Raw genomic sequence first — 22,400 nt, forward strand, 5'->3', positions numbered from 1 at the left:
ACATGTTAAAGAGGATACCCCTTCATTTCATATTACCATGGGTAACTTTTTAAAAACGTATTGTTGCTTCTTTGCTTTCTTCAAAATAATGTTATGTTGGAATACTGAAATATTTTAAATAGCCTGTTTATGTAGGTTTTACATACATCAAGATATTCATGAAGAAATAAAAACATACAAATCATAAGATGTAGAATATATATAGATCCAAACACTCTTTGCACCAAGCATTCTGAATTCAGAATACATCATTATCATATTGCTATAATAGTTATTATTATGATTATTATATGGGAACCTTGACATTTTAGGTTGCAGTTTGAGTTCACCTAAAGCATACTGTACAAGGAGAGGATGTGCATACAGTGGAAGGAAGATAATATTGAAACTTTAAAAAATTTAAACAGTTGAAATAAAGTAATTAATCTGTAGAATTTGAAAATAAACATTGCGTCAGTGGCAGCCAAAAAAAGTGAAATAGCACAACTCAATGTTACCGTGTTTCCCCGAAAATAAGACAGTGTCTTATATTAATTTTTGCTCCCAAAGATATGCTAGGTCTTATTTTCAGGGGATGTCTTATTTTTCCATGAAGAAGAATTCACATTTATTGTTGAACAAAAAAAGAACATTTATTATATAATGTACAGTAGTTGTCATCACAAACCAACATAACCGGACAAACTCTGAATCCTATTAAGAATTTTTTGTTACTACCGTTATTTCCATGTACAACTGGTATGTACATGTACCAATCCTGCATGCTCTGGTGTTCTGATTGGCAGGCACTGGGCATGCTTCCAAACAAAAACCTTGCTAGGTCTTACTTTCGGGGGAGGCCTTATATTTAGCAATTCAGCAAAACCTCTACTAGATCTTATTTTCCAGGGATGTCTTATTTTCGGGGAAACAGGGTAGGACAGCCCTAATATTGTCCAGGAGTAGGAGGAAGTCTTGATGTTGCTCCAAAAAGATGATGGTGTTCATCTCGGGCAGGTTTCATGATTGGACATCATCATGGAAGAAAGTGCTCTCTTTGTTCATAAGGAAGCAGATGACCTATCTCAGAGCTCTCCAAATATTTCATGTTGGCAACACAGTTTTTAGACATTTATCATTTTGCAACACAGTAATTCAATTTAACTAGCAAACCAGAGGTTAAACCAACCCCTTATAAAAGATACAGACACAAAATGTATGGGGACACAACATATCTCATGGAATTTTTTCATTTATATATTTAAAAATGTATGATTTATAAGGGACCATCTACACAGCACCTAAAACACATGATTTCCCAAGTTAAAAGCGGTGGCTAGATACATGACGCTAGCAGTAAATCTGTGCTGATTTGCTGTATTGGACGAAAAATACAGGGTAAAAGGTCCCCCTTTATCCCGATTCCGGTCAGAAAATGTGTATGTTTGTATCACTATAAATCCCTGCACTCATGAAAAAACATGATTTCCTTCTTTACCCCGATGGAGACTGCTCCAGCACATGGCCTCTTTTAAAAAGCCCGAAATAGCTGATCAACAGCTTGGGCTGTGAAACGGACACACAGCTGCTTTAAAGGAAGAACAAATGGAGAGCAATTAGAACTCTTTGAAACTTTTTATTTTAATGTTTATAATATTAAACAGAGCTTGAATAACTAATTGGGGAAGAGAGAAGTCCCGCTGAAGTTTTAAAAAAGAAATTCCCTTCGTTATTTTCTAAACTTCATGTATACACATATGGATCTGCTTGTATTAATATTAAGATATTTGCATTGGCACATACATGGTCTATTAAAAAACCCTATTGCCGGATGTCCCCTGTCTGCCCTTCATCTTGTTCCAATACAGAGGAAGTCTGTGGGGAAGGCTGGGGAAGAAATTCTGTACCCCACAAGTCTGTGTGAAGACATGTTCTTAAGTCCCAGATTTTTTTTTTTGTCCTCCATTTAAAACCCACATTTACATGCAGTCTAGAAACTCCCTAAGATAATAACATAAATTTCCAATATTATTGTCATTTATGAGTAACAATACTGTATGTAAATATGTGCACCATAACACTAATAAAATATCTACTACTCAGAGGTTTCTCATTACGTTTGTGAAAGACTCTTACACACTACAGCCAACATAGTAATGTATTATGACACACAGTTTGGAAAGCTCTGGCCTAGATGTTGAGTTTATGTATGCATGTTTTACAGTGAGGATAGAAGTACATAGTTCGAGAAGCACTATCACATCAGATATTATTGTCCCAAGCCAAATATAGCTTTATATAGTACAGTAGAGTTTCGCTTATCCAACCTTCGCTTATCCAACATTCTGTATTATCCAACGAAGTCTGCCTTTTAGTAGTCAATGTTTTTGTAGTCAATGTTTTCAATACATTGCAATGTTTTTGTGCTAAATTCATAAATACAGTAATTACTACGTAACGTTACCATGTATTGAACTGCTTTTTCTGTCAATTTGTTGTAAAATATGATGCTTTGTTGCTTGATTTGTAAAATCATAACATAATTTGACATTTAATAGGTTTTTTCTTAATCCCTCCTTATTATCCAACATTTTCGCTTATCCAACATTCTGCCGGCCCGTTTATGTTGGATAAGTGAGTCTCTACTGTACCTTAAATTGGACTTGAAGTTATATTGAGTTGTCCCCTTGATCAGGAACTCAGCCATAGTTTTATTAATGGTTGACACATGGGATTTAAATTCATGCAAATATCTGTTTTCCATGGTGTGATTTTTAAACAAAGCTCTTGGTCTCTGTTGTATTAGAATGCCTTTAATTAAAAAATAAATACATCTTGCTGCTTCCCAGTCATTTAGAGCCATTCTTTCAGTAATCCTTGTTAAAAGCTTTCTATTTGTTATGGTATTAAGTTTGCCACTCTGGGATATCATTTATTGGGACTTCTGCCTTGTCAACATTTCTAATTGCCTAATTATGTGCTCGGTTGCTAACATAACACTTTAATCACTCCTCCCTCTCATTTTTCTACTTACGTGAAAACTTAATTTGTTCTTTACCCAGCGCTTTGAACAATGAGATTTTATAGTTCATTAAGATAGTTCATCAAATATGCCACAGGTGAAGGAATTGATTTAAGTAAGTCTAGCTGTAATCGAGACATATGTCTTTTCTCTTTGGGCTTTCCCTTTGGTACTTCTGTCTTTTTCCATTAAGAATGGTTGAAGTATCATTCATTTTCTGCCCACAGTATAACTAATCTGCTGAGTTAAGTTGTATTAATTGTGATTTTTAACATGCGATTCAGAGCATGCTGGGGCAAAATTAACCAATTTACATCACAAAAGGTTTTCATGCTAGCTTATTCATTGTGACAGTTGAAAATTGAGCTGTTTAGAAGATGCTTTTCCAAAAGGGAGGTGGGCATTGCTGAATTCTTACCTAATATCTTTTTTATTCTGTGTAGTGGAAATTTCTAACACTAATGAAGATTTCTCCATAGCCTGAGACAGCCATCCAGAAACGCTAGCAAGTACCTTAGATTTGTACCACGAAAAATTATAAAAACTGGCCATGTTCTAGAAGTATTCTCTCCTGACATTTTGCCCACATCTATGGCAGACATCCTCAGAGGTTGTGAGGTAGATTGGAAAACTAAGCAAGGGCGATTTATATATCTGTGGAAGGTCTAGGGTGGGGGAAAGGATTCTTGTCTGTTGGAGGCCAGTGTGAATGTTGTAATTAATCACCTTGATTAACATTAATGGCCTTGCAGGCTTCATTCCTTCCTGGGGAAATCCTTTGTTTGGAGGTGTTAGCTGCCCTGATTGATTCATGTCTGGAATCTCTCTGTTTTCAGAGTGTTGCTCTTTATTTACTGTTCTGATTTTTTTAAATACTGGTAGCCAGATTTTGTTCATTTTCATACTTTCCTCCTTTCTGTTGAAATTGTCCACATGTTTGTGGATTTCAATGGCTTCTCTGACATGATAGTTGCTAGAGTGGTCCAGCATTTCAGTGTTTTCAAATAATATACTGTGTCCAGGCTGGTTCATCAAGTCCTCTGCTATGGCTGACTTCTCTGGTTGAGTTAGTCTGCAGTGCCTTTCATGTTCCTTGATTCCTGTTTGGGCAATGCTGCGTTTGGTGGTCCCTATGTAGACCTGTCCACAGCTGCATGGTATACAGTAGACTCCTGCAGAGGTGAGAGGCATTTGTTGGATTTTCTTAGAGGGTCTGTAGATAGTTTGTAGGTTGTGTTTTTTCATCAGCTTTCATATGTGGTCAGAAGAGCTTCAAGGCCAAGAACAAGCCATGAGAGTAAAGACAAAGATTTACTCATAGGGAAAGTGTTCTTACCATACATCAAGGGAACCACTGACTGCATAGGAAAGCTGATGAAGAAACATAACCTACAAACTATCTACAGACCCACTAAGCCTTCAACAACTAATGTAAAAATTTGTTTATTTTAACATTTTTGGCTATTACCAATAACGAGAGTTTTATAGAATAAATAAAATTAAAATATTCTCTATAGATGAGCTATACAATTTTGTAATGTGGAAGAAAGATCTCATAGTGCACGATAGTTTGATGTACAATATGTATATATTTCATAAAATAATTTTAGTAAATTTATCTTTTAGTAAATCATTAACTTAACAGTTCTGGATGTTTGAAGACAATTACAAAGGCCCAAATTTGCTGAATTTTGCCTTGAATTCTGTGCTGAGAGGAAAATGGGACATTAATTCATTAATTAAATTAAACCGTGTTCTAAAGAGAAAAGAATGATATATTTAACACAGATAATGGGGTTGTGGTGACCATAAGGGTCATTTATTACATTTGAATCCTACCTTTTTATTAACGCATAGTGCTCAATTCACTAGCCATCACTATTTCTGATAGCGACCATAAGGTAAACCTATCACAGGGTTTGTTCAGATGTTTTGCCATCGTGTTCGACAAAAAACAAATTGCAGAATAAAAACATTAAAATCATGTTTTAAAATAAGTGGTGTTGGAAATGTATTTTCTGTTTTTACAATATGTTCAAGTTGTAAGAGAAGAAATTTCAACTGAATATTAGGAACCTCCTCTCAAATACAGATCTACACGGCTCTTATACAAAGTGGTAGAAGTTTCCTCATTACAGGGTTTTCCAATTTTCTAGTAAATTGATTATGTGAGCAAGCTTCTTTGAGATATTTTAAAGCAGAGAATGGACAGCTACCTGACAGGCATGACATTTCCTGCAATATCTGGTGTGATCTAGATGACCTTTGAGATTGCTTCAATCTCTGTGTTATAGTAATGTTTTACTTTGGAATTCATTTTAGTGGAGAACTTGTAAACATTCTGAGATTTGGGAATGCAAAGCAATTGTTTGTCTTATATTGTTTAGATTTCATTTGCAGTGGTGGATTTGATAGGAAGGAATGAAAGTTGTGAAGGCTATGAAACATTAATATAAGTGTAAGATTTTTTGGACAGAAAAAATTATAGCAATCTGAAAAATATTTAAAACATTTATTTCAGATGTAATTGAATAACATTCAAGTCAATTGAGTCTGACTTTTCCGTAGAAAAACACAAACATTTTCCATCAAACATTGCTGGATATTTTGTAGCATTATATTATTTACATTAGCGTTTCAACATAATCTTAAAGATATAATATTATAATAGTGGAAATGTAGAATAAATATCAGACGTTGCATAAATGTTATGTTCAGATGATATTTTTTAATAAAATTCAATTTTTACAGAAATCCATTATTTCCAGTATTCTAATAAGACATCTATGAAAGACTTAAAATATAAGTACAACTTGATCATCCCTTGTGCAGAATTTTGAAAGATTCCAAAATCCAAAATTGTCCACATACTGTAGTTGATGGAGATATGAAACCTTTGCCTTCTGATGGTTCAGTGTATACAAACTTTGCTTCATGCACAAAATTATTTAAAATATTGTATACAGATACCTCCAAGCACAAAGTCTCAATTGGCTCTGTGTTTGTGGGTAGAATTTGGAGCAACCCATGACTTTTGTTAACATGGTTCAAGGCCGTGTTAACCAGAATCAGCTTCATCCATTATTTAGCTCCTACAGAGCTGATTCACCCCCTTTTGGAATAACAGGTCAATGTACATGTGTCATTGGAGTACCAAAGACAATCTTCAGCATCTTCATAGTAGCCCTATTGTTAACTTCTTATTCTCCTCCGCTTGATCTCCACTCACAATATATTATGAGGCAAACACCATAGACATAACAATGGATATTAACCAATAACTTTCTTTTTAAGCCTTGTTGAAGAGAAGAGAAAATGAGCTAGAACATTACTAGTTATAGGCAATCTGTCATTTCCGAGCTCTAACAGTAATTGTCATTAAAAGGATTGGCAAGTATAGACAGATCAACCCATGTACAAGCCAAATTAGAAAATTTATCAATACTTTATTATGGTCCATGACCAGCACAGAAAATAATGAACTAGAAAATAATATGTTACATTGAATTGATTAACTGTTGAATAGTTAACAATGGTTCATTATTTCCTCGTTCTACTTGTGCATGGGTTATACTCTGAGTTCCCTTTGGGGTGAAAGAGTATGGGGGTATAAATATAGTAAACAAAGAAATAAATATACTTACAAAACTTGCAAAGTTACATGTTTACTTTCTTCCAGTGGATCGTTTTTTCAGATTTTCAAGTGTGCAGGGGTTTGTTTTTTTCTTGGTAAAAGGTAAAAGGAGTGATGTCAATTCTCATAAAGTCTTCATTTCTTTGTATTACAGTGTTCCGACATTCCAGAGCCTCCCTGAAGAGATACTCAGTAAGCTTGCTGATGTCCTCGAAGAGGTACTTGAATTTGTTTGGGGGCACATTATAAGGTCTTAAGTACGAGGCACTTTTCAGAAAAGTATCCTAGCCAGTCACACTATTTAGCATATTCTACTTAATTGGGGTTCCTGTTTTCTGTGAAAGTACAAAGGCTTAATTCACATATGCACTGTAAATGATAGTAAAGCATGCATTTCAGGTTGTTTCTGTCAGGTTATATTTATGGTGATTGACAAACACTAACCTCATTTAATAATAGTGCTGAGTTTTCCAATTAAGAATTTTGACCAATCCAGGCTGGATCTACACTGCCTTATATCCCAGAATCTGATCTCAGATTATCTGCTTTAAATTGGATATGATGCCATATACTCTGGGATAAGATGGGACCAAATTCTGGAATATGGGGCAGTGTAGAAGGGGCCTCAGTTTACATTTGGGATTCAATGAAGTACACTAAAGGGTTTATTTTGGACTTTTCCACAACTTTACTTGATATGATTTAATAGCCTTCACATTGCAATATGCTTTGGCAGCATGTGTTTTGTAGCTGATGCAGTTTGAACGTAACTTCAAACTGGATTATATGGTCTGTGTAGATGTGCCCATTTTTTCAAGGTAAGTTTGAGTAGAATCAAATACAGTAACATTGTTTATGCTTGTGTCATAACAGCTTCCCTGATCTTGGTCTTTCAAAATTCTAAAAGAAATATCCCAGGGCGATGGAAAGGGTTATGCTTCTAAGTCTATGAAGCTTACTACTCATTATATTTTCATCAGCTCCAGGGTGGGTGTTTGGTGTGCCTTGGAGAATTTAGGAGGCGCAGCTGCGTAGTCAGGCTTGTTGAAATGCATGGCTATTACAGATTCAAAGGCTCATGGAAACAGGTCCTTTCCATCTGATCAAATTCCCCTTCCCTTGACTTTGCTTTGCTTTGCTTACCAGTCCATGGTTCCTGGACTGCCGAGCACATTTAAAACATTTAACATTTAAAAACACAGCACAACTAAAAAAAATCTATTAATACAAACATTAAAACAATGTAGAAACACACATAGCCATTGAAAGAGCCACCTGCCATGGCAAATTATAAACCATGTACTTTCTTAAATAAAGAGATTATGCCCTCTTACAGTAAGCAATAGCTGCCATGGTTTAATACATATTTTAAGTGTGTTATTTGTTGGAAATCACTGTTAATTTGAAAATAAGCAGTTCCTTTACTGGCTTGAGTTAATGGAATGCTTAACTGACTCTAATGAACCAGTCTTATTTTTCTATGTCTATCCTGTACCCTTACACCTCCCTTCTGCTCTATAGATCTGCTACTTTTTGATGTAACTTTGATGAGCTATGCTTTATGTAATTCTTTTCAAATTAAGGTATACAGAAGCTAGAATGTTGATGAAACATTTTAATGACCCTCAAGTCCTGGAGGACGTGGGAAGACTTGTGTTTGCTCATTCAAAATTCATTAAATACATATTAATTTCACACCATCTAAATGTTGTTTGCAATTTGCCTACCTAATTGCTATCATCACACCTGCAAAATTACATCGTACTGAATCCTGTAGGTGCAATTAATGACTATCAGTATGTAATTATGTGACATCTATACATACAAAATAGTTTTCTTCTCTTTATGACTATAGCTTTTCACAAAGATTTGATCTGCAGAAGCCACTATTAAAGTGCTGAAATAAATTGATGTGAGTTTGTTTAGCTACCAAGAAAAATAATGTGCATTTCTTAGAACCATAGAATCATGGTGTTGGAAGAGACCAAATGAGCCATCTAGCCTATGCAGGAAAAGCACTACAAGGGCACCCCTGACAGGTGGCCATCCAGCTTGTTTAAAAACCTCTAAGGATGGAGCTTCCATCATACCCAGAGGCAGAGAGTTCCACTGTTGAATAGCTATTACAGTCAGGAAGTTTTTCCTAATGTTCGGCTGGGATCTCCTTTCCTATAATTTGAATCCATGGTTCTGAGTCCTAGTTTCCAGGGAGGCAGAAAACAAATCTGCTCCCTCTTCCTTATGACATCATTTCAAATATTTAAATATGGCTATCATGTCTCCCCTCAACCTTAAACTTAAGAGACTCATGTTCAACTTATTGTCCCCTAAGACACCAAGATCTCTTTCACATGAATCTTTGTCAAGCCAAGCGTCACCCATCCTGTGTCTGTGCGTTTTGTTTTTTTCTGCCTAAGTTTCTCTTAGTTGAAATTCATTTTGTTAGTCTTGGCCCAGCTGTCTAATCTGTTAAGGTCATTTTGAATTCTAATCCTGTTTTCTAGAGCATTAGCATTTCCTCCCAATTTAGTGTCTAGCTTCCTTTAGATCTAAAGCTAGTCCCTTTTAGATCTGATTATCACTAGTATTTATCTGTGGTCTTTTCCATTTTGATTTAGGACATAGAACAGCTATTTAGCAAGAAAACTGACTTTTTCTTGAATACTTTTATCTTGTGTTATGCAAGAAAAGTATTATTTGAGGAGAAAGTAAAAATAAACAGCTGTTTTTAGGCCAGGTATATGGGGACAAATCTGCATACAAAGAACTATAAAGGACATGGATTTAGTTTGATCAAGAATAAACTGTAACCCTAAGTTAATTCTGAATCACTTAAAATGGAAAATACTTTTGCTCACAATCAAAGCTTCTAATTAAAGTAGACTGATTATTGAGGCATGCTCAACATTTAAAAATGGTGATCTCTGAGGGTATATATGAATTCTGCCAGTCTCAAACTACTTATTAATGAACTTTTGGTTGGAATAACAGACACTTTTTCAAGTTCCTACCACTTTCCCCATTATATCTTATTCAATTATTTAGGTCCTGATGTCACTATTGTGCCTATTTCCCTTTCACACACAGAATCGTTGATTGCTGGGGTCAGGAACTACTGATCTTTTAAATCAACACATAATTAAGACCAAAGAGGAAATATTTTACAAATAAGCATACATTCTAACATTTTTATATGTTAGAAAATTAGTGTGAAAGGAAATAGCTTAAGAAATTAGAGTGAGCGCAGGATGCAAGCCTTCTGTGGCATAAGCTTCAACTTTTCACATATAAAAAAGGGCATGCAACATCAAGTTGTGATCAAAGTGCCTAATGTTATTAATAAGAGCACATAAAATAGGAGAGTTGGCAGCAGTTTGCTTCCATCTGACCCTACTGGGAAGAGCAATTTTCTGCCCTTCTTCCTTTGGCTAATTGAGTGCAAAGTACTTTTACAATTTGAACTCACTTTGTAGCAACTAAAATAATCAGATGATGAAGGTAGAAAATGAGAGGAAACAACTCAAACTGGGGTGGTTCTACACAGCTACTTAAACCCTTCTACACAGGCCCTAAAATGCGGAAGAAACCAGGAGAAAGAGGGTGGCAGCTGAATGATGTTTACAGAAAATGTGTGCTGGATTGCATTAACGACCAAAAAACAAATGCTAAAAATGTGCGCTTAAAACCGAGTTATGACAGAAATGTGCATTTCGCATCACTGTGTATCCTTGCAGTCAAGGAAAACACATGACTTCATTCCTATCTACTGGTATAGACTGTTCCAGGGCATTTTCAAATCCCCAAACAGCTGATGAGGGCTGTAAACAAATGGAGCCACAGTGTGCACTGGGGATGTACATTTTGTAGATACCCTGACATGTTCAAGCTGCATTATAATGCCTGTGTAGAACTGTCCTCAAACACGTTAAAAGCAGCTGAATAAGTGGAATGACAAAGGATCAATCAGGGCTGTTCCTGCCAAATCGGGACCTTTGGAGAGTATAGTATAACATTTTCTTGATGTTGACACTTATGTGAAAAAGAAAATATTGGTTTAAAAGGACCTACTTTTGCAGAATGTAACCAATAACTTAGAAGTTTTGATGTCAAGTGATATCTGCAAAGACTAAGCATGAAAAATTATCTTCAGATACTAAAAAGGAATGAAGATTCATAAAATGTGCATTTTCCTAAAACTAAGTGACATTCAGTCCATTGGATTAGACAGCACTGAAGGCAGAATAAAAGACGATAATATTAAAAATCATAAATGTCTTATAAGTAAAAAAAGCATGTCTCAGTAAGAATATTTGCATTCATGACATCATATTTTCTGCGGTTCTATAAATGCACAACTCATAACATTATGAAACCACTTCTCTTTTTGCATGGACAATTGAAATATAGCATTATCTTTTGAGAAATCATACTACTTCTTTGCTTGGTTTTCCTCCATCATGCAATGCATTTTTCTGAATCTAGCAGACTTCATCCCCTTAGAAAGGGATTTCATCCAGGTCTATCAAAAATCAAAACATGTGGAATCATTTCCGTCTTTACAACAATTATTTTGATCCACAGAGCTTTGGATTTTTGTAGCAGGTTTTATTTCTGAATCAAGACAGATATTGAAGTGGTTTCAGCTAAACAAACCTTTTTCTGACTTGCCAAACCCAGATCCAAAACAAATCTTTCCGTCCTTTTCCACCTCTGGTTAGTACTTTAAAATGAATCTCATAGTGTAATAAAGCTTACTCCAAAAAGTAATGCTAAATTCCCAGGAAATCCAGTTCTATCATAGGTATACTAGGTGTTGTTCCATGTTCCAACAATTCCTACTCATGATTTGCCTTCACAGTTCCTGTTTTCTTTTTCAGTTTTTTGACAGCATTATATACAGAAGACATAATTTACTCTGCCTGTAATAAAAAACAAACAAATTTTGAATTATCTGCTAAAGTAACTGCATTTTATGTGGCTTCCTTTTCTTAGAAAAAAATGGAATGAGAATGGCTGACTCTGATTTTTGAGGCAGGGGATAATCTTGCCTTTCTTAGTTGCACAATTTAATATTCCCTTTCTCCTTATGAAATTCTGTGAATAATCTAGGCTGACTGCACTGCAGCTCTCTTACAAATTGTTAGCTAATACCCAGAAGCAAAAGAGCTACTTTAAACAGTGCATTATGCAACCTTAATGTGAAAATATTGTTGTAAAGATAGTGGCAAAAACTATTATGTAATCAGATCATATCTTTAAAGGTAAAAGGAAAAGCCACCTAATTTCATTTTGTTTGCTTCAATGGACATTAATCACAAAAAAGCAACAAGTAATTATTCCATAATTTAGTTGATTACACCAAATTCATTTAAAAATACTTTTGAATATGCAAATAATAATGTCCATGAAAGAAACTGAGATTATGGATAGGTAAAGGTAAAGGTTTCCCCTGACGTAAAGTCCAGTTGTGTCCAACTCTGGGGGTTGGTGCTCATCTCCATTTCTAAGCCGAAGAGCTGGCATTGTCTATAGACACCTCCAAGGTCATGTGGCCAGCATGACTGCATGGAGCGCCGTTACCTTCCCGCCAGAGCAGGATCTATTCACATTTGATCTATTCACATTTGCATGTTTTCGAACAGCTAGGTTGGCAGAAGCTGGAGCTAACAGCAGGCGCTCACTCCGCTCCCCGGATTTGAACCTGTGGCCTTTCGGTCTGCAAGTTCAGCAGCTCAGCAGTTTAACACACTGCATGGAAACCATTTAGGTTGGTGTGGATATGAATCAGCTACAAGCTACATGGAGTTGATTTGCAGTAACTTGGGGCAAAGCCACCTTAATGCAATCTTGCCATGGGTTGCCCAAAGTCGGAAAACCCCCGAAACCTGCCCCAGGATTTGGACTTTCCCCTAACCTAGCAACAGTGAGAACAGTTAGGCCAGTTTCTCCCACCCCTCCATCCATCACAGCTGACATCAGAGAAAGCAATGAGGAAAATGTGGTGACGTGTCATGGCTGGGGACAGCTGTTATATGGGGGTGAGGAACATTTAAGGTGGACATGCAGTGGCATCATACTGGTTTGACAGCGCTCAGCAGTGGTGATTCCTTCCCACCTGTATGGTGGCTGAGGCAGTCCCTGTGAGGGCTCCTTTTGGGCCTATTCCAGTGTCCGACACACTGAATCGGGTCCAATTCTGCAGGCTGCCATCCTACCCCCACTTTCCTCGGAGTAAATACTTGAATTTAATTTTTTGACTGTGGAGTCATCAACAATATGTAATAAATAGTTTGATGCTACTTTAACTGCCATGCCTCAATGCTGTGGAATCATAGAAGTTATAGTGGAGCCCCCGGTGGAGTAGTGGGTTAAAGCCTTGTGACTTGAAGGTTGGGCTGCTGATCTGCAAGCTGCCAGGTTCGAATCCCACCTGGGGAGAGCGCGGATGAGCTCCCTCTATCAGCTCCAGCTCCATGCGGGGAAATGAGAGAAGCCTCCCACAAGGATGGTAAAAACATCAAAACATCCGGGCATCCCTTGGGCAACGTCCTTGCAGACGGCCAATTCTCTCACTCCAGAAGCGACTTGCAGTTTCTCAAGGGTACCAGATGAGCCCTTGACAGGAGTTTTAGCATACACTAAGACTGGATCCACACTGCTCTATATCCCAGGATCTGATCCCACATTATCTGCTTATTCAAGATTATCTGGCAGTGTAGACTTATATAATCTAGTTCAAAGCAGATAATTGGGATGAGATCCTGGGACATACGGCAGTGTAGATTCAGCCTAAGAATCAAATGGGTGAAATGGCCTGTATTTACTGGCATTTCACATACAGAGGTCATTACAGTTAAATATGTTGCTGCACACTTAGGGTTCTATTTCAGAATATCCTCCAACTTTGCTTATCCCGATTAGAAGCCCCTAAAGCACATTGCTGTGCAGATTTGTGGTGTGCATTGTATAAACATCACACTGTTAAGCTGCCTTTAAACTGCATGGAATGGTCAGTATAGATGTGGCTCTAGGTCTCTCTCCCTCTTCGTTCATATGGATTCAAAACTACTGAAATCTATTTGCATTACATAAAATTACAAGAAAGAATGGAAAAATGGAAGCTTAAGGGGAACTGGGTCTGCTGCAGGGCCAACAAATTCTCTCTGGTTTTATCACCACATCTCCTGCACCACCCTCTAGCCTTATCCTTTCATTATAAATCCTATACAAGGTGCATTTTCTGCAGGTGGAACATCAAGAGAGAATTTGCTGCTCCAATATTGAGAGATCAACTGGTATTTGGCAAGTAAAAGTCAGGTAAATATTCAGGTGGCTCACCTTAAGAGTTCACCCACAAACTTCTTGAAGACAGGGAAGTCATCAATTTGAAAGCACTTCTTTAGAACCATTTAGACTTAGGCCATGGTTCTGCTCCTCATGAGGAAAACTGGCTCTGCAATCCATCCAGTCACACAAACTCTCAAATGCTCGACAGGGAGGCAGAAGAAACAGCTAATTAATGTTTTTAATATGGAGTGTATTGGAGAGAGGGCTTGATTCCTGCCCTTCCCATTCTGTGCCTCTCTGCAGCTCCCTAGAGTGACTTATTGCTATTGCTAATTGTGAGAAAGGTGAATGAATACTTAGGCGGAGCACCATGTTCTGAGTTACAGCATTTCAGTGTTCGCTTATAAAATATTTATGAAATGCCTGTGCGTACATGGACTAATTAAAATGTGGAAGAGCTAAAGCAGTTTTAAATCCCATCTGAACAATTTTTAGAGCTAACACCATGATTTATAAAACCGCCACCAGATTTAGATCACAAAGCATATTTTAGTCTTCTTTCTCTACTTGTAATTTTATGGTTTGAATGTTGTTCTTTTAATGAGAACCATGGCATTGTGAGTATTTCAGAAAAAGAAATTTCATTGTTTAGTCAATAATTCTGTTTTGTTGTTGTTGTTGTTGTTGTTGTGTCTCTAATTTGTGGCAACAGTAATGGGAAGGCACTACAGGGGTTTCTTGGCAAGATTTATTCAGAGTTGGTAATCAAACCCTCGTTTCCATAGTCCAATGCTCAAATCAACTGGGACTTGCCTGGAACATGTATATGCATTTTAGAATGCATCCACACTTTAGAATTAGGACCTCATCACATTGAGAACCTTAAGCTGGGGGACAGCAGGGCAATTCAATGAGCAGGGTGATGAATCCATGGGACAGTGGCAGAAACTGTTGTCCCATGGCCATCATCGCTATCTGATAGGGGAAAGCATAACTGCCTCCCACCGGGCTGTCCCCAGCTTACCTAATGAGAACTTGGGAAGCTACCCTTGCTCTCAGGGTTCCGTTCTACTAGGCTTCCAGGGCGGAGCCAAGAAAGCACTACCGGAAGCAGCCATGCATCATGTGATGGGCTCTGGTGAGCTCCGTCCTGGAAGTGTTGTAGGACAGAGTCCAAGCCCTGTGTGATGAGGTGGTTAAAGTTGTTTGACACCACTCTAAGTATCATGGCTCATTCTGTGGGATCATGCCAGTTGTATTTTTTATAAAATCTTTGGCCTTCTCTACCAAACTGCATTGTTACCTCACCAAATTACAAATCCTAGGATTCCATAGCACTGAGCCAGGACAATTAAAGTTGTGTCAAACTGCATTAATTATACCGTATAGATTAAGCATGGGCAAACTTGGGCCCTCCAGGTGTTTTGGACTTCAACTCCCACAATTCCTAACAGCCGGGGAGTTGAAGCCCAAAACATTCGGAGGACCCACGTTTGCCCATGTCTGGTATAGATGCACACTAAGACTCACACATATGTTCCAGGGAAGTATTAGTTAGGTGGGTTTTCCTGCCATGTTTACAGGTCTGTAAAATATGCATTCATTTTTGTAATGTGTGATATGTTTATAATAAGACCCAGGAATAAGATTCAGATTTGGACTCCCCTAAATTATCCTTAGAAGTGATTTTAGTATATGCTAAGAATCAAATGTATGAAATTGCCTGTATTGACTGGAATTTCACATATAGAGTTCATTAACGTGAAATATGAGCAAGCAGCCCACTTTTTATTCTTCTGCCCCTTACTTGACCATATACTACAGTGATTGTGCCTTGTCGGGAGATATTCAAATGCAGTATGTGCCCTTTAAAATCTGTTGAAGGACTAATCTGTTCAAAGAGATTTTGAGTGTGCTACTTTATCCAACATTAGCCTTTTGTCATGATTTGGCAAGGTTTTATTCTTTACTTTGATACATCAGTCTGTGATAAAACCAGCATGTTACAGTATTGCCTTTCATTACAGTAAGGCTTGTTAGATTCCCTTGCCTGTTTGATTCTGTCAGGGTCTTGTTTCAGTCCCTTGCCACTTGACAACATTGCCTCTTGGATTTATATCTTAGATTAGAAAGGTTTATGTAGTACTGTGCAATGGCAATCTGGATGCATCATTCTGATTTATTAGTTGACCCTGGCAGCTTTTAGACAGATGCACTCTTTTATCTTTTTGTATAATATATAGTAGTTCATATTGGATTCATCTTCCTGTCCCTATGAAAATGGATTATTGCTTTTAGTGTGACCTAATTTATTTTGTGAAGCAGTCCTGAGGATTAAACAGAAGGGTGAAATGTTTCATTGCTTATATGATTTCATTTTTTAAAATGATTTCAGTAGAAAATCCTAAAATACCTATCTTCTCCAAAAGCCAGCTAAAAAATCAAATGGCTTTGGTTATAGTAATGAGGTTCCTGTAATGTCCAGACCTCCTCCTCCTCTTCAATCTTCCTAGGCAATGACAAAAGGAATGTGGTGCTGAAAGAATATTTCACATATTTCAAATGTTTCTGCATGAAGTGAATCAGTTAAAGGCCATATGAAAGTAAATCTTCTTAGTGCTAAAAGCTACTAGAATCCTGATCCCTACCTCATTTGGTCAGAGAAGAGCTCCAAGGATGCAAACAATTGGATCCTTCCTCACTGTCACATCAAATCAAAACACATCTTCAAGGAGCTACCCTGGGAAAACAGTCTTTATTCTCAATAGCATGATTCTTTCCTTTGTTGTCACATGCAGCAAGGGAATTCAAAAAATGATTTCTGATGGGCAGATTCTTGCAAGAAGAATATAGTCCTTCAGTATCCTTGGTACTAAATTTTAGAGACTTTGGGAGAGTTTGACGTTTGTTCCTGAATTGGCTCAAATTTAAGACGGAATTCTGAGATTAAAATGTTTCAAAATAAACATTAAGTCTCTAATTGGCACAGCTTTGTGCCACATGTACTAAGGCTGTTGTCCTGTATGCACTTTCCTGCAAATAAAATAGAATTTATGAGGACTCCCTTCTTCATTGTGGTATCTCCATTCACAGAAATGCATCTGTGGAATGCATCATTTAGAGGTCTTAAAGAAGATATATTTATGGCAGCTTTTCCCACTCCTCCCATACCATTCCAAACTCTTAGGCCCCTTCCACACAGCTAAATAAAATTCGTCATCTGCTTTGAACTGGAATATATGGCAGATATTGTGGGATTTTCTACCACGATATTCTGGGTTATATGGCTGTGTGGAGTTCACAAATGATGATTTGAAGAACTAGAGTTATAGGTAAACAACCTATGCATATTCATGTCGCTATCTTTACATCAGTATACAGTAAATTCAAGAAGAGACAGCTATGAGATGGGTCAAGAACACAAACAATTAGAGGCACGTTTTTCCAAGGCTCTAGTTACATGAAATTTAATAAGATTTCCTTCTGAGTATGATTGCTCTGCAAATTTATGATTATGACTGTACTCTCCATGTTTGAGAAAATAGACTGCTCCGAAAATTGGAAATAACCAATTCTAGGAGGTAGCCTAATTGAATCTCTCTCTCTCTCTCCCTCTCCCTCTCCCTCTCCCTCTCCCTCTCCCTCTCCCTCTCTCTCTCTCTCTCTCTCTCTCTATCTATCTATATATATATATAGAATCTGAATTGGGAAAATATGTTTTATTAATTAAATTTAACTATGATATGTCTATATGCTTGCTCACTTAACTGTTAACTATGATTAGACTGTTAATAATTTTAAGTGTTACATTTAATTTCTCATTAAATCCTCTTAGACTTCTTTCTTTATTTCATGTTAGGTTGACTTCATAATGATTCTGTTTTAACAGTCAATGTCATCAGCTTGGAGGCAGTGCTTTGATTACCAGAGTCAATGTTACTTGAAACATGAATGGTTGTTATTTGTGTAAAGATGTTAAATGATTATTTGAACCTATTCATAGCCCATCAAAGTGTCATGCCTGGCTTTTAGAGTTAAGATCTGTCCTTCTATAGGCTCTATTCTCTCACACAAGGGAGAAGACATCCCCACTAGTCTCCCCAACAGTTGACCTCTGTATGTGAAATGCCAGTCAATACAGGCCATTTCATCCGTTTGATTCTTAGGCTGGATCTACTCTTCCCTATACCCCAGGATTTGGTCCCAGATTATCTGCTTTGAACTGAATTATATGAGTCTCCATTGTCATATAATCTGGAATAAGAAGATAATCTGGGATCAGATCTTGGGATATAGAGCAGTGTAGAAGGCGCCTGAGCTAACTTGCATGGGTTCTGTCTTGCATGCTGGCTCCCCTTCCAAAGTGTGACTTAGTTAGATTTCAGAGAAATTATCATACTTCAATTTCTGGTTGACTCCCAGGAATCCCTGATGCCAAGAATCTCAGCAACTGGAGGACAGAGATAATGGAAATTCCAATGTTCATGCTACTTGTCCTCCAAGTCAGCATGGCCAATCAAGCATGAAAGAGTAATGGCTTGACTGGTACTTTCTTTATGCACAGATACACATTACATTCTTGTTTTAAATGCCTTCCTCCAAGATATTGCCAACATAACTACAGCACTTCTAAAGGCCATACATTTTGTGCATACAAAATAGATAAGGCTATCAAAAGTATTTTATGGAATGGGGGGATTATCTCTGATGGGAGACCAACCCCATCAGATTTCTACTTTCATTAGCTATCTTCAGACAACAGTTCCATCTGGCTGCAGTAGAAGATGAGATGGAGAATCTACTTTATCTGTTCAGCGGAGAGATCAACACCATTTAGCCATTTTTTTTGTCCCTGAACTGTTTCCATAACAACTGGCCAAGCTTCCTTGTTTTCCTCTTCCATACCTTTTCCTTTTTCCTTTTAAATCTTGTATCTTTTAAATCTCGTAAGATCTGTCTGTTTGTTTTTGATCTCATATAAGCCACCATGAGAGCTTTTTCATCTGAAGAGGGGAGTAAAAACGTTTTAAAGGAATTATAGTGACAGAATGAGAGACAATTACTGTGGCTTCAATATCCCTCAATCTTTCAAAATCCCTTTTTGAAAATGTCAGCATGTACTGAGTAAATACAAAAATGTATTCAAGATACTGTCCAAGTACAACACGGTATTGTGGGTATGTTGATGGAACATCTGCTCTTGTTTCTGTGCTGAGGAAGATGTTTTGTCTGTTTTCAGTAATCGTGTCATTCCTTGCATAAGTTTAGCAATATAAACTATCATTTCAATTCATTGTCAAGATGGCTAGCAATAGATGAAAACACACAGTTCTTTCTATTTCTTCCTGAATGGATTTGAAAATGGTCATCACAACAACAACCAAGGAAATGTTGGCTTTTCCTCTGAGCCTATCCAGATTAAATAAGATCCTCCCATGGCAACTTTGCGCACACAATGGAATTGTACACTTCAGCTGTCTGCCTCACTACCAATCTCATTTCTTCAATTCAAACTCCAGGGAATATTACAAAAGATACATTTTTGTAACTTAGAATCATGATGGCATAATTGTGTTTTGATTGTTTGATTGTTCTCTCATTCACAAGGGTTGCTGCAAGAAATCTTCCTAAAGGCGATCATAAATGCTAAATGTACTTTTCTACACTCAGGGCCACCAGAACCCATTGCCTTGAGGACAGAAAATACCAATGTGTAGTCACCCCTTCCCTGTTTTACCAAAAGAGGAGGTTCTCCAAGCATTGATTGCTTGTTTATGGACCTCTATATTGGAGTATTTCTCTTTCTCCGTTCTTCTGTGTATTCTTGAGAACATGACATTTAACAACTTAATAAAGTGTGTCTTTGTTTTGAAATTTCAGTCAACCCTTAACTTTTAATTGCAAAGATTGGAATTCTAAACATTTTGATCAAAACAATTACTTTTTATTAAATAGAGGTACGGTATTTTTTTTTTTGCACCACAATGTTGCCATTTTAATGCATTCTTTCAGAGCATTCTGTACATTAAAAAGTCACCCAGAAGTGTCAAGTATTCTGTGTACAGTATAAACCAGAGGCAATAAGAAGTGAATTGAACCAAAATTAATCAAACCTAGTGAAGGGGCCTGTTACATAAAAGTTTATCCAAGGCTTTCAATCTTCACTTATTTCTTTTTTACACAAAAGAACAAATTATCGTATTTCAAAAGTGTTCCATTTACAGTGTGAAATTTCAAGAGTTATTGAGCATTCTTAGAGTATTTTTTTTCCATATTTGATACCTTTTCACACACAGAAAAATCAATTTATATATAGCCTGATGTTGTCCTCTAAACAATGTCTTCTCTAGAAAACAAACTTTTTATACAAAAACAAGGCAAGGGTTTTAGGAGCAGAGATGCAAAACCTTTTTGAAAAAACAAATTCTGAAACGTGGAAAGCATGTTGTTTTCTTAATGATGTACCTTGATTTGTCAAGACACTATCGCTTGCTTGAGATTACAACATTTCCACCATTCAGTTGTCTAATAGGAGTGGACCAGAGACTGGTGTTATTACATGTTCTCTGCACCCAAGTAAGATTTTTGGCATCTCCAGTAAGAGTATATATAAAATTAGGAAAATGTCTGCAGATAAGATTTGTGCATATCTTTCATTGATCTGATCCTGACTTAGTTCTGACTCAGGGGGATATAGAAACTAGGACATATGGTTAGGAACTTGTCAAGATTCTCAGAGATACAGTTTCAGTCCAGAAAAAATAACGGTCTTGCAGACAAACAGAGATCAAGCATGGTTCCAAAATAGGGACAGTGCTGGAATCAGGTCAAGATACGAAGCTTCAAACACATAGGAAAATACCAAGGGCAGATAGGATTCTATGGCCTAAGAATGAATGTAGGTTAGGGATCAGGAACACAACAATCAGTCAAAGCTGAAAGCAAGCATAAAACGTTGAGTTCCACATAACCTAACCATCTGCATCAGAACAACTTCATCAGTTAGTCATTTAGTAGGAGCTCAGGTGGCCTGATTTCTTAGGGCCCTTCCAGAAATATCTTTAACCCACAACCTGTCTCATGTTTACTTGAGGTGTCCAAATGATGCCTCAGGTAAACCCAAATGAATCCAGAGTAAACTGGGGTTTCCCAGTTTACTCTGGATTAATTAAACACCTGGAAAAATCCAGACCTTAATGTCCGAGGAAAGCCTGGGGTTTGGGGTGGGCGTGGGGACTAAATCCAGAGAGGAATTGGAATTTCATATCTCAATTTCTCCTGGAATTATATACTCCTAAGATAGTAGACATTTATGGAATAAATGGGTGAGAGCCCAAGTTTTTTCAATTTCCTTTGAGAAAAAATGATTCTGACTTTGGTATGGCATTGCAGAACATTCCAAGAAACAATAACTGAAACTTCAGGAACATGTACTGTGAAATGTCCTCCTAAAAATGATGTGTGGTCTCTTAGAAAAAAATATTCAGAGTGAAGAAAGCTTTTTGTTTTGTTGTGTTGTCCTTTTTGTTTCATGAAGAACTTGCTCTGTGTTTCTACAAGGCGCCTTTGGAAGTTCTTTTTATTTGACAGAAGAAAAATATCCTGCTGTACAACGTGCAAGACGCAGTGATGCCTAAATGTTATACCAGCTGCAAGGCCAAGTTTCAGGTTTGACTGAATAATGTCCAGGCTCTTTCTCTCTGTGGTCCTTTGTTATACACAGCAAAGGGAACCTTAATCCCTTAATTCATAATGTTTGATTCTTCATCAGTATTTTACCACTTTGATGTCTAGCATTATAAACGAAACTTTAGCTGCCACAATAACTTGGCCTACTTGGGGGCTACAACATGAGCTGTCTACCTCATATTTTTCCCTTGTTGACCCAGTCTCTATAATTGAGTCAGAATTCACAGTTGTAATGCAAGGGGAATGCTCCTTAGTTGGAATGGCCAACACTGTGTTTAGATTCAAATTAAAAGAAAATCTGTGTAGTGTTTAGCAGACAGCTTGACTGTAATCCATAACTGTAATATAATGCCAAAATGGCGACCTACTTAGGAACAGATTTTCTAGCATTAAGTCTCTGTGCTGCTTGATTCCATGAAGAAAAGGCAAAGAATATGAAATATTGATGGCAAGTAAACCACGGAAGAAATGGCCAAATAACTGGGAAGTGCCCAGTATCTCAAAAGGATGTTATACAAAAAGAGAAACTCATGAAAGAAAGTGAGTCTTTAGAATGAGAAACTGTCTATTACTATCATAGAACTGGTGTTTTACCAGATTAGCAGCTACTGCCCTGCATCCCACATGAGCTGCAAGCTTTCACCGTTTCCAGAAGTTAGATTTCTATTATTGGCTTCTTTTTGTTTCTTCATGGTAGTCAGGACAGTTGGCCTGACTCAAACATACATGGTCCCAAGAGTTTCTTGTGCCAAATCTGTGCTGGCATGATGGGCATAAGCAAAGAGTCTC

The 22,400-nt window shown here is 37.2% G+C and overlaps 1 protein-coding gene across 3 annotated transcripts in view; it reads left to right on the plus strand.

The window, feature by feature from the left end:
* Positions 1–22,400, plus strand: part of prkg1 (protein kinase cGMP-dependent 1) — a 904,903-nt gene that overhangs the window by 681,450 nt on the left and 201,053 nt on the right. For all 3 annotated transcript variants that reach the window (XM_062976200.1, XM_062976201.1, XM_062976198.1), the window contains exon 5: positions 6,790–6,853. In XM_062976200.1, the coding sequence (XP_062832270.1) occupies positions 6,790–6,853 (64 nt within the window). The remainder of the gene's footprint in view (positions 1–6,789; positions 6,854–22,400) is intronic.

Source organism: Anolis carolinensis, chromosome 3 (genome assembly GCF_035594765.1).
Source record: "Anolis carolinensis isolate JA03-04 chromosome 3, rAnoCar3.1.pri, whole genome shotgun sequence".
NCBI classification, from domain to species: Eukaryota; Metazoa; Chordata; class Lepidosauria; order Squamata; family Dactyloidae; genus Anolis; species Anolis carolinensis.